The 16751-nt window shown below is 42.5% G+C and overlaps 2 protein-coding genes across 3 annotated transcripts in view; one reads left to right on the forward strand and one right to left on the reverse strand.

Moving 5' to 3' along the window:
- LOC119503753 (zinc finger and SCAN domain-containing protein 2-like) overlaps nucleotides 1-16751 on the forward strand; it is a 681462-nt gene that overhangs the window by 213607 nt on the left and 451104 nt on the right.
- rfx5 (regulatory factor X, 5) lies at nucleotides 6098-16351 on the reverse strand. 2 transcript variants are annotated; one of them, XM_037795721.1, is made up of 11 exons: nucleotides 15697-16351; nucleotides 14009-14163; nucleotides 13791-13824; nucleotides 13613-13695; nucleotides 13410-13532; nucleotides 13205-13321; nucleotides 12037-12115; nucleotides 11599-11797; nucleotides 9761-9843; nucleotides 9562-9684; nucleotides 6098-8623 (listed from the first exon to the last, which is right to left on the reverse strand). In XM_037795721.1, the coding sequence occupies exons 2-11, from the start codon at nucleotides 14128-14130 to the stop codon at nucleotides 7496-7498; spliced, it is 2091 nt and encodes a 696-aa protein (XP_037651649.1). In that variant the 5' UTR covers nucleotides 14131-14163; nucleotides 15697-16351; the 3' UTR covers nucleotides 6098-7495. The 2 variants fall into 2 exon arrangements, with proteins under 2 accessions (XP_037651649.1, XP_037651650.1); XM_037795722.1 differs by having other exon boundaries at nucleotides 15582-16351.

The following is a 16751-nucleotide window of genomic DNA, read 5'->3' on the forward strand; positions in this document are numbered from 1 at the left end:
TGGACTTTGGGGTTAAGTATACCCGGCTTAAGTCCCTTATGTGAAAGCACCCTAAAAGTCCCAGGAACTTTTGGTGGAAACCCGGCTTTATAGAATAAAACAACAAGTCTTAGTACCTCTAGAGGTCTCTTGACCTGGACGACTGGCACTCACTGTACTTGTACTACCTGTATACTTCTTCTAAGCTGAGAATAAAAAACTTTCAGTAAACTATTTTGTTGGATAAAATCTTTGATGAGTCTTGTGGTTGAACTGAAAGTGAAAGAGCGACACTTAAAATCTGGTCTGTGCGTCATTTTAACTTAAATCATGTTAATGTAACTTCATGATGACGTGAGATCAAACAAAGGTACAACAATTGAATCAGTAAGTTCAAAGTGACGTATAAACACCACCAGCAGATCCAGTACAGGAAGTGACATCAGAGGACGTTGTGTCATTGAGTCTGATCCTTCGAGGTCAACGCACCGCTACCCGAATCCCGATCCTTTAATCTTTGATTATCTGACCCGTTTCCATTTTGTTTTTTTGAGCCACAGGGCTTCACAGTGAAAGATTCCCACGACCACCTCCACCTCCAAACCCGGATTCCTAATGCAGGTCAAAACTGGACCAAACTGGACTTTTCCTGCTGTCACTCACTGGTTCTGAACCATTTCTCAAACTCCTTTTAGATCTGAACTGTCACAGTTCTTTTAAACATCTGGATTTTTTTACTCAGATTCTGCAGGGAACTCCAGCCCAGTCAGCCCGGGAGGTGGACCAAACTGGGGCTTCATAACATCCTTGACTTCCCATAAACGATCGTTCTGATTCCTTTTGGATCTTGAGCTGTACTGCAGATCTTCCAGGCTTCTTCCATAAATACATGTCCAGTTCACCTAGTTAAAAGGCCAAACTGGAACTCCGTGGGGCTTCATGCCGTCTCTGTCTTCCCATGAACAATTTCTTGGTCTCTTTTTGGATTATGACTTCCAGAGTGCTGCCGACCTTCCAGGCTTTTTCCACACATATTCCGAAGAAAACTCCACCTGGCCCCGTCATTCCAGTTTAATGGCCACTGGAGAATCTTGCGTTCATGGACTTCCTCTAATCTCCAATTTATTTTAGCACTTATCTTTCACGGTGCAGCTGAACTTCCAGACTTTTCCCAAACTTCCCCGTGGGTATGGAACTCCACACGTCCAGTTAGCTGTCCAAAGTCCCATCTTTGACTTCCACAGAGCGGCTCATCTTTCAGGCTCCTTCCAAACATCTACATAGTCCAGGTATATATCCAGGTAGCCCAGTTCACCCAGATAAAGAGCAAAACTGGGCCTCACCAGGGTTTCATGTCATTCATGACTTCCCTTGAGGCTTTCTTCAAACTCCTATATGATGCAGATTTCCACAAAGCTGCTGGACTTCAAGTCACTTTCCAACCAGTGTCCACAGGAATCATTACATGTCCAGTTGGCCCAGTTAGTGGACCAAACTGAGGCTTCCTCCAATCCCTGACTTGCATTGAACCATTTCTTGAACTCCTTTTAGTTCTCTTTCATATCTTTTCATGTCCGGAACGTTTCCAAACTTATTTCATATTTCCAGTTTTCCCAGTTTAGCCCAGCAGGTCCTGCAGAGGGAACCTCAGGTTTCACTCTGAACCTTTGACATAAACTCTAGATTCCCAACAAGACGTTAAAAGCATTACTTCACTTGGATCTCGGGGCTGAGAAACATCAGGTTTCTGTAATGTCACACCTCACTGTAACTTTTCAAACAAATTGTGGATATTTGTTTGAAATTATAAATCCAGTTGATGACAGGGCAACTTGTTGCACAACCAGGCAGGCAACTTTCCCTCCTTTGCCCCTGCAGTGGTAAGGCCTCAGTATGCTTCAAACTAAGTTCTTATTGGCTGTTCAAGGTCAACAAGTTTCATGTAAAGACCTGAGTCAATATCAACAAGTCCCAAGTCAAGAACAAGTCTCAAGTCAAGACCCGAATCAAGAGCAACAAGTTCCACGTCAAGTACAAGTTACAAGTCAAAACCAACAAGTCAAGATTCAAAGTCAAGAGTCAAGTTCAAACAAAGTGCTTGTCTTATCATCCAACAGCATCTAAGACCACCTTTCCAATGTCAGAATTAATAATACAGTCAACTCCCAAGTCAAGAACAAGTTCCAAGTCAAGCCCAAAAAGTCCAGAGTCAAGTCAAGACCAACAAGTCCCAAGTCAAAGTCCCACGTCAAAACCAACCCGTCCCAAGTAAAGACTAACATGTCCAGAGTGTAGTCCAGAGTAAAGACCAATAAGTCCTAAGCCAAGGCCCACATCAAGACCAACAAGTGCCAAATCATGTCCCAAGTCAAGACAAAAAAGTCCAGATTCAAATTCAAACAAAGTGCTAGTCTTATCATCCAACAGCACCTTAGATCATCTTTTCAATATTGGAATTAATAATAAATTTAACTCCCAAGTCAAAAACAAGTCCCTTACCAAATACCAAGTCAAGACCAAAAAGTCCAACATCAAGAGATCCAAGAAGTCCAAGTGAAGTCACCAGAGTCATGACTTGAGTCCACCCTTATGCTATTGCCTTTTGACGAGGTCACAGGTCATACGAATTAGTTAATTTGAGGGATACTGATGCCTTTACAGAAATGTTTCCTGTTGCTGTCGCCCATCAAGTGAAATGTTGCTTTAAACGTCTAGTTTAGTATAATCTCTCCACATCCCTCCAGTTACTGCAACCGTAATATAACAGAGTGTTTCCCTCTGTATTCACACTGCTAAACAATTTAAACAAGGATTATTATTCTGACCAGTAAAAAATAAATCTGACGCCGCTCAGAGCAAGTGCAAGCATGAAGCAGACAGTTACAGAAATACTTGTCAATGTATTGTCTCAATGCATATAACAATAAATTCATAATATACAACGACTTTCTGTTGTTTTTAACTTTTTAACAGTGCAACTTTTCATTTGTTTCAGTCCTGTCTGTAAAAGGCTGAGATCGAGATAGTCTAAATGTTTTTCTACATGTTGGCACTTCACTTTAGTGATAAAAAAATTACATATTAGCATCATTAGTGCTTCTTCTAATTATAAACTATGGGTGAGTGCTGTAAGCTAGGCTGCACTCACTTCATGGCAAAGGACAAGTGCTTACTTTCCCATCATGCAACAGGTATCGTTTTAACAGTCAGAAATCTTTTCGGCGTCCCTTTAAATGACCTGAAGCTCTCGTTGCCACAGGACGGAGGGAGACACACTCACACCTGTATTCACACCTTGATGTGTGAGCGTCGACACAAAAACTGCTTTTTTTTTTTTTTTTTTTTACAAATCTGTGATCACAGGATGGCAAACAGCGAGGGGTGGACGGCAGCGCCGCCAAGCCCTGCGGTTTGTAGCACCAACGATGAAGAAAAAGACGCCCTCACACGGAGCGAGAGGCAGTTTGGCAAAAAGGTGAAGAACGAATGTCAGCAATGTGGCGTTACCATGACGACGGAGGGTCAAACTCCTCCACCAACAAAGAAGAAAAGGAGGTTCAACAGGTTTGAATCGTAAAGGGTTTAGAAGCAAAGAGACAAAACTCTGGTGTCTTTTGACAACAGCTGCTGCCGCCATTTTGGACTGATCACGTTTATTATATTTAATATATTTTATTGTTCAACACATACATTTCAGTAGAATATGACAATAGAATAGAAATAATTTTGTTTTATTTTTGTACGGCACTTTGTAGGCGGACGTTTAACTGGCATCTAGTAGTCGCTTTCAGTCCAAAATGGCGGAATTTTCTGGAAGAGCCCGGGATTAGATTTAGATAGAAAAATTAAATTCTAAAACGAGTCATTTATTTTCCCATTTCATAAAAAACAGCTTGTGTTTGGACTACGGCTGTCAAAATTAACGCAAATTCGTTTTAACTTCACTAATGTCTTTAACACATTACCGCAACTTGTGATTTTTAGGTTGTAACCATGTCGTACTAGCCTGTCGCGAAGGAGGTTAAATAACGCTCCAAACTAAATTTTGGCGAGGAAAAACTGTCATGTCCATTTTCAAAGGGGTCCCTTGACCTCTGACCTCCAGATATGTGAATGCAAATGGGTTCTATGGGTACCCACGAGTCTCCCCTTAACAGACATGCCCACTTTATGATAATCACATGCAGTTTGGGGCAAGTCATAGTCAAGTCAGCACACTGACACACTGACAGCTGTTGTTGCCTGTTGGGCTGCAGTTTACCATGTTATGATTTGAGCATACTTTTTATGCTAAATGCAGTACCTGTGACGGTTTCTTGACAATATCTGTCATTGTTTTGTGTTGTTAATTGATTTGCAATAATAAATATAAACATAAATTTGCATAAAGCAGTATATTTTTCCACTCCCAAGTTGATAAGAGTATTAAATACTTATACCATAAAAAACAGCTTGTGTTTGGACATCAGGTTGTCTGAGCGCTCTTTCCTACAGCGAAAAGAAGTGTTGAGTTCTACTTTGAAGAAGAAAACCCGTCAACCTCATCTCAAAAACAGTGAAAAGCAGCTTCTACAAGCTTGAACTCAAGCGTCACTTCCCAAAAACCTTCAAGGCGACGAGAAAGTCAACGATAGAGATAAAAGAATATCTGAGATCAGGACTTCAGACGTGGTAACGTCACATTGCTGATACAGACGGTGCTTCAGTGGTGATCGAGAGGAGGTGGTCGAAGAGTTAGTGCAAAGGGCGCATGGCAACATACAACAACAGCTAAGCTAAGCTAGCAGGCTAATCATATAGACTCAGTGCTACAGAAGCTAACTTTCTGCAAATATCCCTCATTAATACATCATCTCTTACTGCATTTCCTACTGCATGTCTCCGTGGCAGGTAACTTTGTGCTTTGCTCTTTGTGCCTGAGCTGAAGCCGTTTTGTTCAACAGGAAAGGACAAACTTCTACCTGTAATTCTATGGCCGTGAAGGCTGCGTTCAGACGCCGCATATCATCGTTTCTTCACTGACATTTGTGTCCCGGAGGCGAATGAAGCGGGAGACTTTTTTTTTTGGCCAAGTACGTGCTAATGTCAGTCACATAGGTTTGGTTTTTCACTCTCAAGTCGAGGGCAGATGACAAAAATGAAAAATCTTAAAAACACCGTCGGGTCTCGTTGTGGTCGGTCGGGCTGCGTCTTCGCGGCACTGACTCACTGACGAGTGTTGAATGCCGTCAAAGTTGTCAGCTTGTTGACTTATTCTTTGACTCCTGATTTAAGTAATCGTTTATCAGTTTTATGCTGTATTTCATTAGATAAAGTCCTTGTGCTGCTGTTTGTATTCGGACAAATTCAACGTTTGAGTAGTTTGGCTTCTTTAGGGGCGGCGATATCATGATATACATTTTTCTATCAGAGATTTTGTGGGAAATGTTTAAGATATTACTGAGCAAGATTTATTTATGCATCAGGTATTTTAGAACAAACATGCCCGTCTGGTTTGTTTGTAAGTCCATTCATTTAAGTGTATTATATCAAAATATATACTGATATTTTGATATATGAAATTATAAAAATGACAAAGGATTGTCACTCATCCCCATTTGTATAGAAATATGTCATAAAAAGTTTAGTTTCAGTACACATTGGTACCTCTCAAATGTATATGTATGAATTTGCAGACTCAAATTAGTTTTTGTGTTTTCTTAAATCTTTGAATAATCTTCCATATTTCTGATCCTACAGTGTTGTTACAGAGGAGCTTCTTCCGCTAACAAACTAAGATTTAATCTGTCAAGTTTCTCTGAATTAATTATCTACATCTGATCATCTAAAATGGCGTCTGCACTAGTATAGAAATATTTAAAATGACAACCGACGGGAAAACAGGCCTTTAAATTACAAACATAGCTGCCGCCCACCACAGACTTTGACCCGACATAAAGTGTTTTTGATCCATTTTAAACAATTTCATTAATAAACTCAGTGAATTATAATGAAACGAGTTTCAGACCGAATGATAGATGTTCTGATATTGAACCTCGACTAAAATAAATAATTGAATTTCATGTGAACGCGGCTCGTTTTACACAATATTTCTGGGCGATGGGGTAGTTAATGAGGGCATTGATATTTGTCACACACACACACACACACACACACACACAATCAGAAATATCTACGAAACCAACACGAACACAACAAACCAAAGAACAGAGGAACTCTTTAAAGAGCAGAGCAGAGCCGAGCTTCGATTCAGGACTTCATCTTCACCTCCACAACACTCTTACAGGCTTCAAAACATCCTGTTTTATTGCTACGATGGAGTATTAGGGCCACACTGAGGAACAATAAATAAACCTGAGATTTCTAGAAAAAAGTCGTAATATTATGGGAATAAAGTCATAATCTTATAAAGTAGTAATTTGACGTGTTATTTTAGAGGGGAAATAGCGTGAAAATGAAGAACGTGGAGCATCTTGTAAAGTTATACTTTAGTTTAGGTTTAGGCTTTGGCTTTATACTTCATCTTTCGCACATCAGCACCACATTATCATCAGTATCAGGACCTTGAAAAGATTGAGCAAAAACTGTTTATTCTGAAGAAAGAACCACACGGACCTGATGAGGAAACTGACTCTTTTGTGGAGGAGGAAATTAATTTGTATTCTCGAAATCTCAGATATTTTCTTCCCTTAACGTGCCTAATACTATATAGTCTATATATAGTCATACTATATAGTCGTATTTTGCCCTACAGTTGCAAATGTTTTTTTTTTTCTACATCTACATGGCGTGAAGTGAAGGTGAATCGAGGCTGAGCTCCGTTAAAGAGGTCATTTGTTTCATATTTAGCACAAAGAGCCTTTACAAGGCTCTGACCCGTAGTACCTTCTGTATCCATCCACCAGGCTGAAGTCCGTCTGGAGCCTGATTCCGTACTGCGTACATGTCTCCTTCCCCTCTTCCTCTTTTCTTACCCTCCTTCCTTTACATCACGCTTTTCTTTTATTTGTTTATATTCTACGATAAATTGACTGATCCCGAAGCAGCGGAAGCGACGCAGTAGACGACCAAACCTCAGCACAGTAAATGAGAAGTCTGGAGATGAAGGATGCGAGGAGGCGAGGAAGGATGGATGGAAGGAAGGAAGGAAGGAAGGAAGGAAGGAAGGAAGGAAGGAAGGAAGGAAGGAAGGGAGGAAGGAAGGAAGGAAGAGGTTTGATTTGAGGCCCGGCCACCTGAGGAGTCGTTCTTCTGGTTTCCAGTCGACACACAGACAGACGGACGGACATGCAGATAAAGAATCGCTGGTTTCTAACAGCGTCTGTTAACAAGTGCAATGAGAGCCGATGGAAGGACGGCGCGTCGAGGTTCTGGCTTCATGTATCCTCCTCGATTGGCTCTCTGCTGGCGCCAATCTGGGATTTCCACCAATAAGGAAGAGGAAAGGTAAAGGGGGCGGGGCTTTGTTGCAGGTGAGGTAAAAGCTGAGTGATAAAAAAGACGAGGAGGAAGAAAGCTAGTGTCCCTCTCTCTTTGAGGAGGAAGTGCTCTCTCCCGTCTCCTCCTCCTCGCCCTTCATCACGGTGATGGAGCAGACAGAGGAGGAGGAGGCAGGAGCAGCGGAGGTGGAAGGCAGCGGCGGGTTGACGTGCAGCTCCACCGGCGTCAACGTGATCTCCACCTCACCCTGCTCCTCGTGCAGCGTGGGCAGAGGAAGAGGTGGAGGGTGGAGGTGCGGCGCCGGCGGAGGAGCGGCGTTGCTGTTGTTATTGCTCGGCCGCGGAGCTTTCTGGATGACTTCCACCATCGGGGTCCGTCCCGCCGCCGCCGCCAGCTCCCAGCTGGGGTTGCCTGGGCTCTGGAACAGCAGCAGCGGCCTGCCGTGGCGGTCCGGCTCCACCGCCCCGCCTGGCTGACAATGCACCACCACCCCGCGGTGCTCCATCAGCCGGTGACCCGGGTCCGACACCGCCGGCAGCTGACTCAGAACCAGCCCCGGCTGGTCCTGGATCACCAGCTCCAGCACCGGCTGTGAGGAGGATGAGGAAGAAGCTTTCTGGATGACGCCGCCAGTCAAGGAGGTGATGATGGAAGGGTGGGAGGGCGGCGCAGGAGGCGGGGGCTTGGGAGAAAGAGCAGCAGGAGGAGGAGGAGGAAGGGCATCCTCCGGCCGAGGTTTTCTTGGTCGTCCACGTTTCCGTTTCACCGGAGGAGCAGACACGCCCACAGAGCCGCCGCCTGGCGCCACCACCTCCAGGGGGCGCTTGATGGCGTTCCCTCGTGCTTTCTGGACCACCGAGGTGGGGGCCGCAAGGGCGTGCTGCTGCTGCTGAGGAGGAGGAGGTTGAGGTGGCTGCAGCGGGGCGATCTTCTCCCGCTCGTACGACAGACAGCCCTGAGGCAAGATCATCACCGGAACAGGCCCGCCCTGCTGCTGGGGCAGCGTTGCCATAGCAATGACCTTCACCCCACCGCCGCTGGCGGCGGCGGCGGCAGCTGGGCCTCCGGGTCCAGACGCCACACCGACACCTGAGGCGTCTTTGGGAGCCAGCGAGGGCGGAGAGGAGCGGACGGAGAGCTGGGTCTTATCAGGGATGGAGCTCCGAGGGAGGATTCTGGGTAACTGCTTCATGAAGGCTTCCACCTGCAGCACAGGTAGTCACGTTACTGATTGATCTGATCAATAGCCCTCTTTTCTGTTAGTAGTGGAGGCAGAATAATTCTCTGAACACGTTAGTTAACGCTGGCTAGCAAGTATTGTTGGCTTGTTTTTTTAACAATGGCTGAAGAAAATACTAGTTTCTCTCAACATGTGCCGTCACTCACTCTCCAGGATCACGAGTGTTAGTTGAGAAAGTTAACATTAACCAACGGGACCAGATTAGCCGACCCCTACGCCGCTGGAGACTACTTCAGGAGGAGTAGACGGCTGGCTAACGTTAGTTAGCTAGCTAGCTTGTCCTTAGACTGACATGCATGACAGCATGACGGAATTAGCAAGCTAAGCTAGCTAAGTAGCCAGCGGGCTGGTGGTGAACGGCAGCGCTGTAAAGATAAATTGAGGGCGTATAAATCTTTGGATGCCTATAGTTAACTATCCTTCAGTAAAGTCAGTCAAAAAGAGAGTCGTACAATATCGGCGAAGCGTTTCAGAGATGGAGAGAAAGGGTTGCTAATAGTTTAGCCTTCTGCTAACAGCAGCTAATGGTTCACGGCTGCAGTTAGCAGACCGCTAAATATTAGCAACATCTACTCTCCATATCTGAAACGTTTCTCCGATATTGTAGCTCGCTAGAGCCTCGAATCACAGTTTGTCATCTCAAATGTCTGTGATATCTGGATTCTGGCACCCAACAACACAACAAGATGACATTTTAGATGTGTAACTTTAGCCCACTGCTAGTGTTAGCCTCCAGTCTTTCCTTTGTTTAGCCTCCAGCTAACACCGTGACCTCATCATGACATCATCACTAAAAGGGTCTATTAAAAATAAAACACATTTAATCCTAAAAAAAACAGTAAATAAAGTCTGACTGCAGAAACAGAAACCTGACTGATGATTATAAACAGGTGTGAACCCACCGCAGGACGCAGCGAGGAGGAGGAGGGAGGAGGAGGAGCGTCCAGGGAGGAAGGCTTGGCTGCTGATTTGTCTCCAGACGGCGGCTTCAGTGAAGACGAGGACGAAGAGTCTCCGAGATCCTTCTGCAGACAGACAGGAAGTAGTGAGCGGCAGTGACAGATTATCAGTGAGTGATCAGTGATTGATCATTGTGATCACCTTCTGGTCGGCAGCTCCGTCGCTGCCAGCTTTAGAGATGACGGGCGTTTTCTTGATGACCTTGTGCGGTTTGGCGGGACCTCCTGCAGACAGACAGACAGACGACACAGCTGTCAATCATCTTTCAACAAACATCAGGGTTACCGTCGCCGTTACATCACTCTCAAACCTTCACGCCTGGATTACATCATGTGTTATATCACAACGACTCAGATAACAATCTGCTTTATCTGCCAAGTATGTGAAGACTCCCAAGGAATAACACAGAAATAAACATACAGCTTAGAACAAGAACAAGTAGGGACCTCTCCCACGCCGAACGGCCGTCTCCGACCCGCCAAGTTGAGAAAAAGAGAACCGTGGGAGTTTTCCTTTTGTATCAGGCAGCAAAAAAGCTGTTGAGTTAATTTGCTTTACTGCTGTCAAAGTTAACACAATAACGCGTCATCTTTTCCTTCCCTACCTCCTTATAAGGAGGCGTTTTCTCATAATCCATCCATGACTTTAGATAGAGGAGCCTGAGAATAACAGCAAAGGGGAGGGAAACATCATCCTGACGACATTTTAAAGACATTTCCATGCGTCATGATGCGTCATTTTAGGCTTTTCGTGTGTCATTTAACTCCACGTCGTTATCGTGAAACGGTCGTGTTTGCGTTAAGGCAACAAAACCACTCATAGATAGATGTTATTATTTTTAAGCAGTGGCCCCACCAAAGTACCTTTTTGGTGGCCCAGATGTTAACGTTGTGTAAAAACAATACAGAAAACGCAATTTAACATAATTTAACACAGCCTTCATTAACTGTGACACTAACAGAATAAAAATATAGAATTATTTATTCAAATGAAAACTAAAGGTCTTTGTTCTCTCACAGTCAAAAGTTATCATGATAATAACGCGTTAACGCAAATTTGTTTTAAAGCCACTAATTTCTTTGACGCATTAACGTAACTTGTGGTTTTTAGGTTGTAGCGGCTCAGTTTTAAGATAAGATAAGATATTCCTTTATTAGTCCCGCAGTGGGGAAATTTGCAGTGTACAGCAGCAAAGGACAAGAAGCATCAGCTAACAGTAAAAAAAAAGAGCTAAACAAAGTGTAACAAAATATGAACCATTTAAATAGAAGGAAGTATAAAAATAGGAGCAGTATATACAGTATTGACAATAAACAGACTATTAACAAAATTGCACAAGTGGAAAATGATATTGCACAGTCCATATGAGGCTAGAAAACCTAATGAATCCATTGATACCATCCATGCCATACTAGCTTGTAATGAAGGAGGTTAAATAATGCTCCAAACTTACTCTAAATTTTGGCGAGGAAAAACTGGCATGGCCATTTTCAAAGGGGTCCGTTGACCTCTGACCTCCAGATATGTGAATGTAAATGGGTTCTATGGGTACCCACGAGTCTCCCCTTTACAGACATGCCCACTTTATGATAATCACATGCAGTTTGGGGGCAAGTCATAGTCAAGTCAGCACACTGACACACTGACAGCTGTTGTTACCTGTTGGGCTGCAGTTTGTTATGTTATGATTTGAGCATATTTGTTATGCTAAATGCAGTACCTGTGAGGGTTTCTTGACAATATTTGTCATTGTTTTGTGTTTTTAATTGATTTCCAATAATAAATATATACATACATTTGCATAAAGCAGCATATTTGTCCACTCCCATGTTAATACAAGTATTAAATACTTGACAAATCTCCCTTCAAGGTACATTTAGAACAGATACAAAATGTGTGATTAATTTGGGATTAATCGCGATTATCACAAAGACAATGACAGAATGTAAACACACACACACACACACACACACACAGACCTGCGAGGGCGGCGGAGGTCACCAGCTCGGCCTGGCTGCAGCGAGGGTTGACGATGTGCTCCTGGATCAGGTGACGAGCGATCTCCACCACCGTGTCGAACGAACGCTTCAGGATCTTCTGCGCCCAGTCACAGATCAGCTCGCACGCCGCCTCCGTCACTTCCTGTTTGTATGTCTGGACCAGCTCAGTCAGCTCAGCCTGGAGGCGAAGAGGAGGAAGAGGAGGAAACGCTGACGGGACTCATTCTTCTTCATTTGGGGACTAATCTATTTCACATGTATAATAAAACATCTGGTGTCTGAATTGAACTGTTTTTATCCGTTAGAGGAGTTATTGAAGGAGAGAAGATCAATATACCAGCTGATTAATAACTTTTCACACAGTACTGTAGTGTGTGTTAATAAACTATCAGAGTGTGTGTGTGTGTGTGTACGTACCGGGTCGTTCTTCAGGTCCAGGTTGGGCAGCAGAGGCATGTTGAGAACAGTCTTCCTCCTGATGCCGCTGTAACAGTACGTACCAGCCGGGCAGGTTAGGGAATTCAACCAGCAACCCTGATAGTCTGACTCATCAGAGGTCTCAGATAATTCTATATTAATACAGTCAACATGTTACTTAATCAAATTTTTGTCTCGGCGACGAGCTGTATTCACACATACTGCCATTGCACTATACACACAATCCCATTTTTTCTCTAAAATACAGTTTGCAGGCAGTCTTTTTTTTTTTAAATTATCATTCATTTGATTTATTATTTCATATTTATTCATTTTGTTTTATTATACAGACAGACTGACTTATGGAATAAATGTGAAATTACGTTCACCGGCAGGTTGCTTTTATTTTGAAGTCAGTTCTTAGACGCTCTTACCATAATGCCTAAGGAGGACAGAACGTACCACAATCAATAATAAATGAATAAATATGTCATTAAATGTATCAAAAATAATATTAAAAATAAATGTAGTCATTAATTAATTGACTTATGTATTTATTGTTTTCTTTACACATTTCTTTATGCATTTCTGCCTCATTATGCAAATGAGAGGGCTGTCACCCACGTGTGTCAATAAATAAATAAATAATAAATGCAAAAATTAATAAATACATTTAAAAATAAATACATAAATAAATAAAAGGTACAATTAAACGGAAGAGTAAATGAATAAGGGAATTAATACAAATATAAAATAAATAAAGAAGCAAATTCAAACAGAACTATCAATTTATGTCACATTTTATCAATTAATTAATGGCTACATTTATTTTTAATTTTATTTTTGCTATATTTAATGATATATTTATCGAGTCATTTATTTATTCATTTATTTTTAAATGTATGTATTGTATGTTTACGTATTTGATTTTGGCAGGTTCCGTCCTCCATATATGCCGAGCAGACACAAGTACCGCCGTTTTCTGAACTGAGAAGCAAAACGCCAAAGCGAGTCTCATGCCGGCGGCATAAAAAATGATGTGACCATATGTAATCGATGTTCGTGATATACTCATTCACTACATCCCACGTAGAACAAGCTGCATCCCACGTAGAACAAGCTGCAACATATATATGCGACGGCAGGTGAAAGGTCGGTAAAAGGATATTTGGACTGTCCTCTGCCGCCGAGCCGTCGGGCCTTGATATTGGGGAAGATGTCTCTGATGATCTTCCCGAAGTTGGCGGCGCTCAGAGGGCGATGCTGCAGGTTCTCGCAGTATCTCCTGGAGGGACAGAGACAGGAAAACGGTCAGGCATCACATGACCCCACAGATGACCTCAGAGGAGATTAATGTGTGAGTGTTTACTGACTTGTAAGTCTCGTAGACGTCCTGTTTGGGCAGACAGGTGTCTGAATGCTCCTCCAGGTGACTGCGGATCCAGTTACAGGTGTGAAGCTGGTCGGCTGTGTTGAACGAACTGGAGTCGCCGCCGCTACACAAACACACACAGACAGTCAGTGAGTAGGACACCTCAGTATTCCTGTCCTCTAACCAAACAGCAGCAGGTCTGACCTCTTTTCTCCGGAGCTGGGTCCAGAGGGCAGCTGGAGGTACAGGTACAGCTTGTCGTTGTCGGAGAAACGCTGAACGTCTTGCTGTATAAGCAGAACAGAACAAATCACAACTGAGCTCTGAGGTGAGCTACACTCATCACTGATCTCATGCTGCATCATCAACGTTTGGTTCTTACCAGGATCTGATCCACTTTGGTCTGAACACTCTTACTGCAAGACAGAGAACATAATCATGATCCACACAGGGAGCTGCTATTAAACTTCACATCTGCCACACACTTCGGGATGGGATGGAGTCTGCAGATGTGGTGACGCTGTATCGTAATCAGCATAGTGAACCGGGAAAAAGCGCTGCCAAAACTGCCAAAGAGGAATAAAAGAGGAGTGGACTTACGAGATGTTGCTCTTGAGTTTCTGCAGCAGCATGCTGGGCTCTGTGTCGCCCTCCCCCGCCTCCAGACTGCCATCCCCCCGCTGGGAGGCGTCGGCCCGCTGGTGCCGTTGGTCCTCCGACATCTGGACCAACTAACCAGTGCTGAGTTCCACCATCTGAAGAGGACACACAGACAAAAACACTCATTCAACTGTGTTGTTGTTGTTCCAAATACACTAGCAGTATTATTATTAGTATATTATTTTTATTAACTGTCATCCAACTAACTCATGTAATTAAGTTAATAACTGTTTTCAGCATTGACATATTTTTACTTGTTGGATGATTAGACTCAACACAGGGAGAGTTATTAATAATATAATAATAATAATAATATAATAATAATACTGCTGTCAGATGACAGACAGACAGCCACCTGTCTCCTGTCACTGAACCACACTGTATTTTACCATCATTCACGTTTTAAAGCTCTGGTTTCAGGCCGGTTCTATGCTGACATCCGGTGACACTAAAATAACTCCACACATCTCCTCATGGTTGTACTACAACACTTAGTTTGGAAAAACATGCTTTTACATAATTTTGGTGAATTTTTAAATGGGAAAAATATTAAATATCTGGAAAAAATATTATTTGGTATTTTGAATGGGATAAATATTCAATAACTTCAGTATTATACAGTGTAGTATCACCAAAATTACTTCACACATCAATGATCTCCTCATAGTTGTACTACAACACTTAGTTTGGAAAAATATGCTTTTGCATAATTTTGAATGGGAAAAATCTTAAATATTGGAAAAAATATGATATTGCATAATTCTTTTGAATTTTTAATGGGAAAAATATTCAATAACTTCAGTATTATACAGTGTAGCACCACCAAAATTACTTCCCACGTCAATGATCTCCTCATGGTTGTACTACAACACTGGTGACACTAAAAGGCCCCGCTGGCTGCCGGGTAGTGGTGACACATGCCGGCTGTCACGGTGCCGTTACACGTTACTACTAGCTACTACCGGAGCGGGAGGCATGTTTCTGTTTCTGTGGAGCAAAACACAGCAGCCCACCGCCGGCCACAGTTAGCCGGACTGTGACAGCCTGTGTACCCCCCCTCCACCACCATGTCATGTCTGACTGCCGTGTTTACAGAGGGGCGGTGGTGGTCATGTGCTGCCATTTACTACTAGCACAACACACACACACACACACACAGACACACACTCTCTGACCCAGCTCAACATGTTACTGTTGAGCTAACAGGCTAGCTAGCGGACAGCCTCTGCGTTAGCCGAGCGAGGCAACACATTAGCTGGATTCAAAACAAACACATTCAACAACGACTCAATAACGTATAAACCGAGAGCTTCTCGTGGAGGAACGTCTCGTTAGTTTGGCGAACATGTGCCGCGTTCCTACGGTGGCTACTAGCGAGCCGCAGACTAGCCTAGCTTGGTTGCTAACAGATAGCACTAGCTAGCTGCTAACCGGCTAACTAGCCTAGCTTGATGCTAACAGCTAGCACTAGCTAGCCAGCACGGAAACACCCCTTAAACGTGTTTTTACACACCATTTATAATTTCAAAATAATCCCCGTTAATAGTTTATTGATCCTGTTATTAATGTATGATGGGTTCGGTGAGTCCCATTTGAGTATTTATTTTAAAAAAGAAAAAAGAAAGTACCTGAGCCAAGATACAGCAAAAATCCCCCTTTCAGATTTTTTTGTGATTGGACGACTTTGTTATGTCTGCCTGACTACAAAGCCAGCGTCTATTCCGATTGGTCAGCTGTCAGAAAGCTACCCGGATACCAAAAGCAGGTGAAATCCCATTGGTCGAGCGGAATTATTCTTCTGACAGGGATTATTCTGATTGGGCGCGTTTTCCTGGTCTGCCCAGTTACAAATCAGATGAATTTATCTCGCGAAATCCGCATAGCAACAGGGCGCCTGAAAGCGAAAGTACGTCAAAATAAACATTTTATAAACACGTCTGTATGTTAAATATTAGACACCACAGAGGAGTGCATATATATATTAGATATCTATGTATAGATATTTTATCAATATGAAGACAATTTATTGGATCTTATGTTCTTAAAGAAACTTTTGATAGTTTTGTTGTTTATTATTTTATGGAATAATTTGACCAAATATCCACTTTATCAGGGGAAATTAAACTCTTTGACAGGAAAACAATGATAATTTATTGTGGATTGCAGTTAAATACCAACAAATTCAATATGTCAATAATACTGCATTTACACTGTACATTTCAAGAAATACTCAGATTTATACCATTCTGACATTTATATTTAACACACTTAATAGAACCCACTTCTCAGCATTTTGTATTCACTTATTTGCACTGTGGTTATAGGTTATACATCGCATGTCTTGATGCAAATATTTGTACATATTTTATATTTCTTATATTCTCATTTAAAATTGTATTACTTAATTATATTTCTTAACATAATGTGGGGCGTCCCACATTATGTACATAATTTCCTTATTTATATTTCTTTGTTTATAAAAGAGCAACTGATCCCCACGGGAATCAATAAAATATTTCTGATTCTGAACTAAAACGAAAATTGACTAAATGTTCATTATAAAAAAAAGAAATAATGTCCAGTTCTGAAAAGACATGATCATAGTGAAACAGTGAAAAATCTTGACAAAAGTAGGTAATATATAAATCAGTGATGTACGTCATTTACTGGGCAGAAACGTAAA

The sequence above is a fragment of the Sebastes umbrosus genome, chromosome 15 (genome assembly GCF_015220745.1).
Source record: "Sebastes umbrosus isolate fSebUmb1 chromosome 15, fSebUmb1.pri, whole genome shotgun sequence".
Taxonomy (NCBI): Eukaryota; Metazoa; Chordata; class Actinopteri; order Perciformes; family Sebastidae; genus Sebastes; species Sebastes umbrosus.

What these genes read in the sequence shown, in the direction of transcription:
- rfx5 (XM_037795721.1), bottom strand. Translation starts at nt 14,130, where the DNA reads ATGTCGGAGGACCAACGGCACCAGCGGGCCGACGCCTCCCAGCGGGGG. An exon ending in GGCGGCAGAGGACAGTCCAA is followed by an intron (nt 12,116 to 13,204) that starts ATATCCTTTTAC and finishes CCCGGCTGGTAC; the next exon opens with GTACTGTTACAGCGGCATCA. An exon ending in ACGGAGCTGCCGACCAGAAG is followed by an intron (nt 9,685 to 9,760) that starts GTGATCACAATG and finishes GTCTGTCTGCAG; the next exon opens with AAGGATCTCGGAGACTCTTC.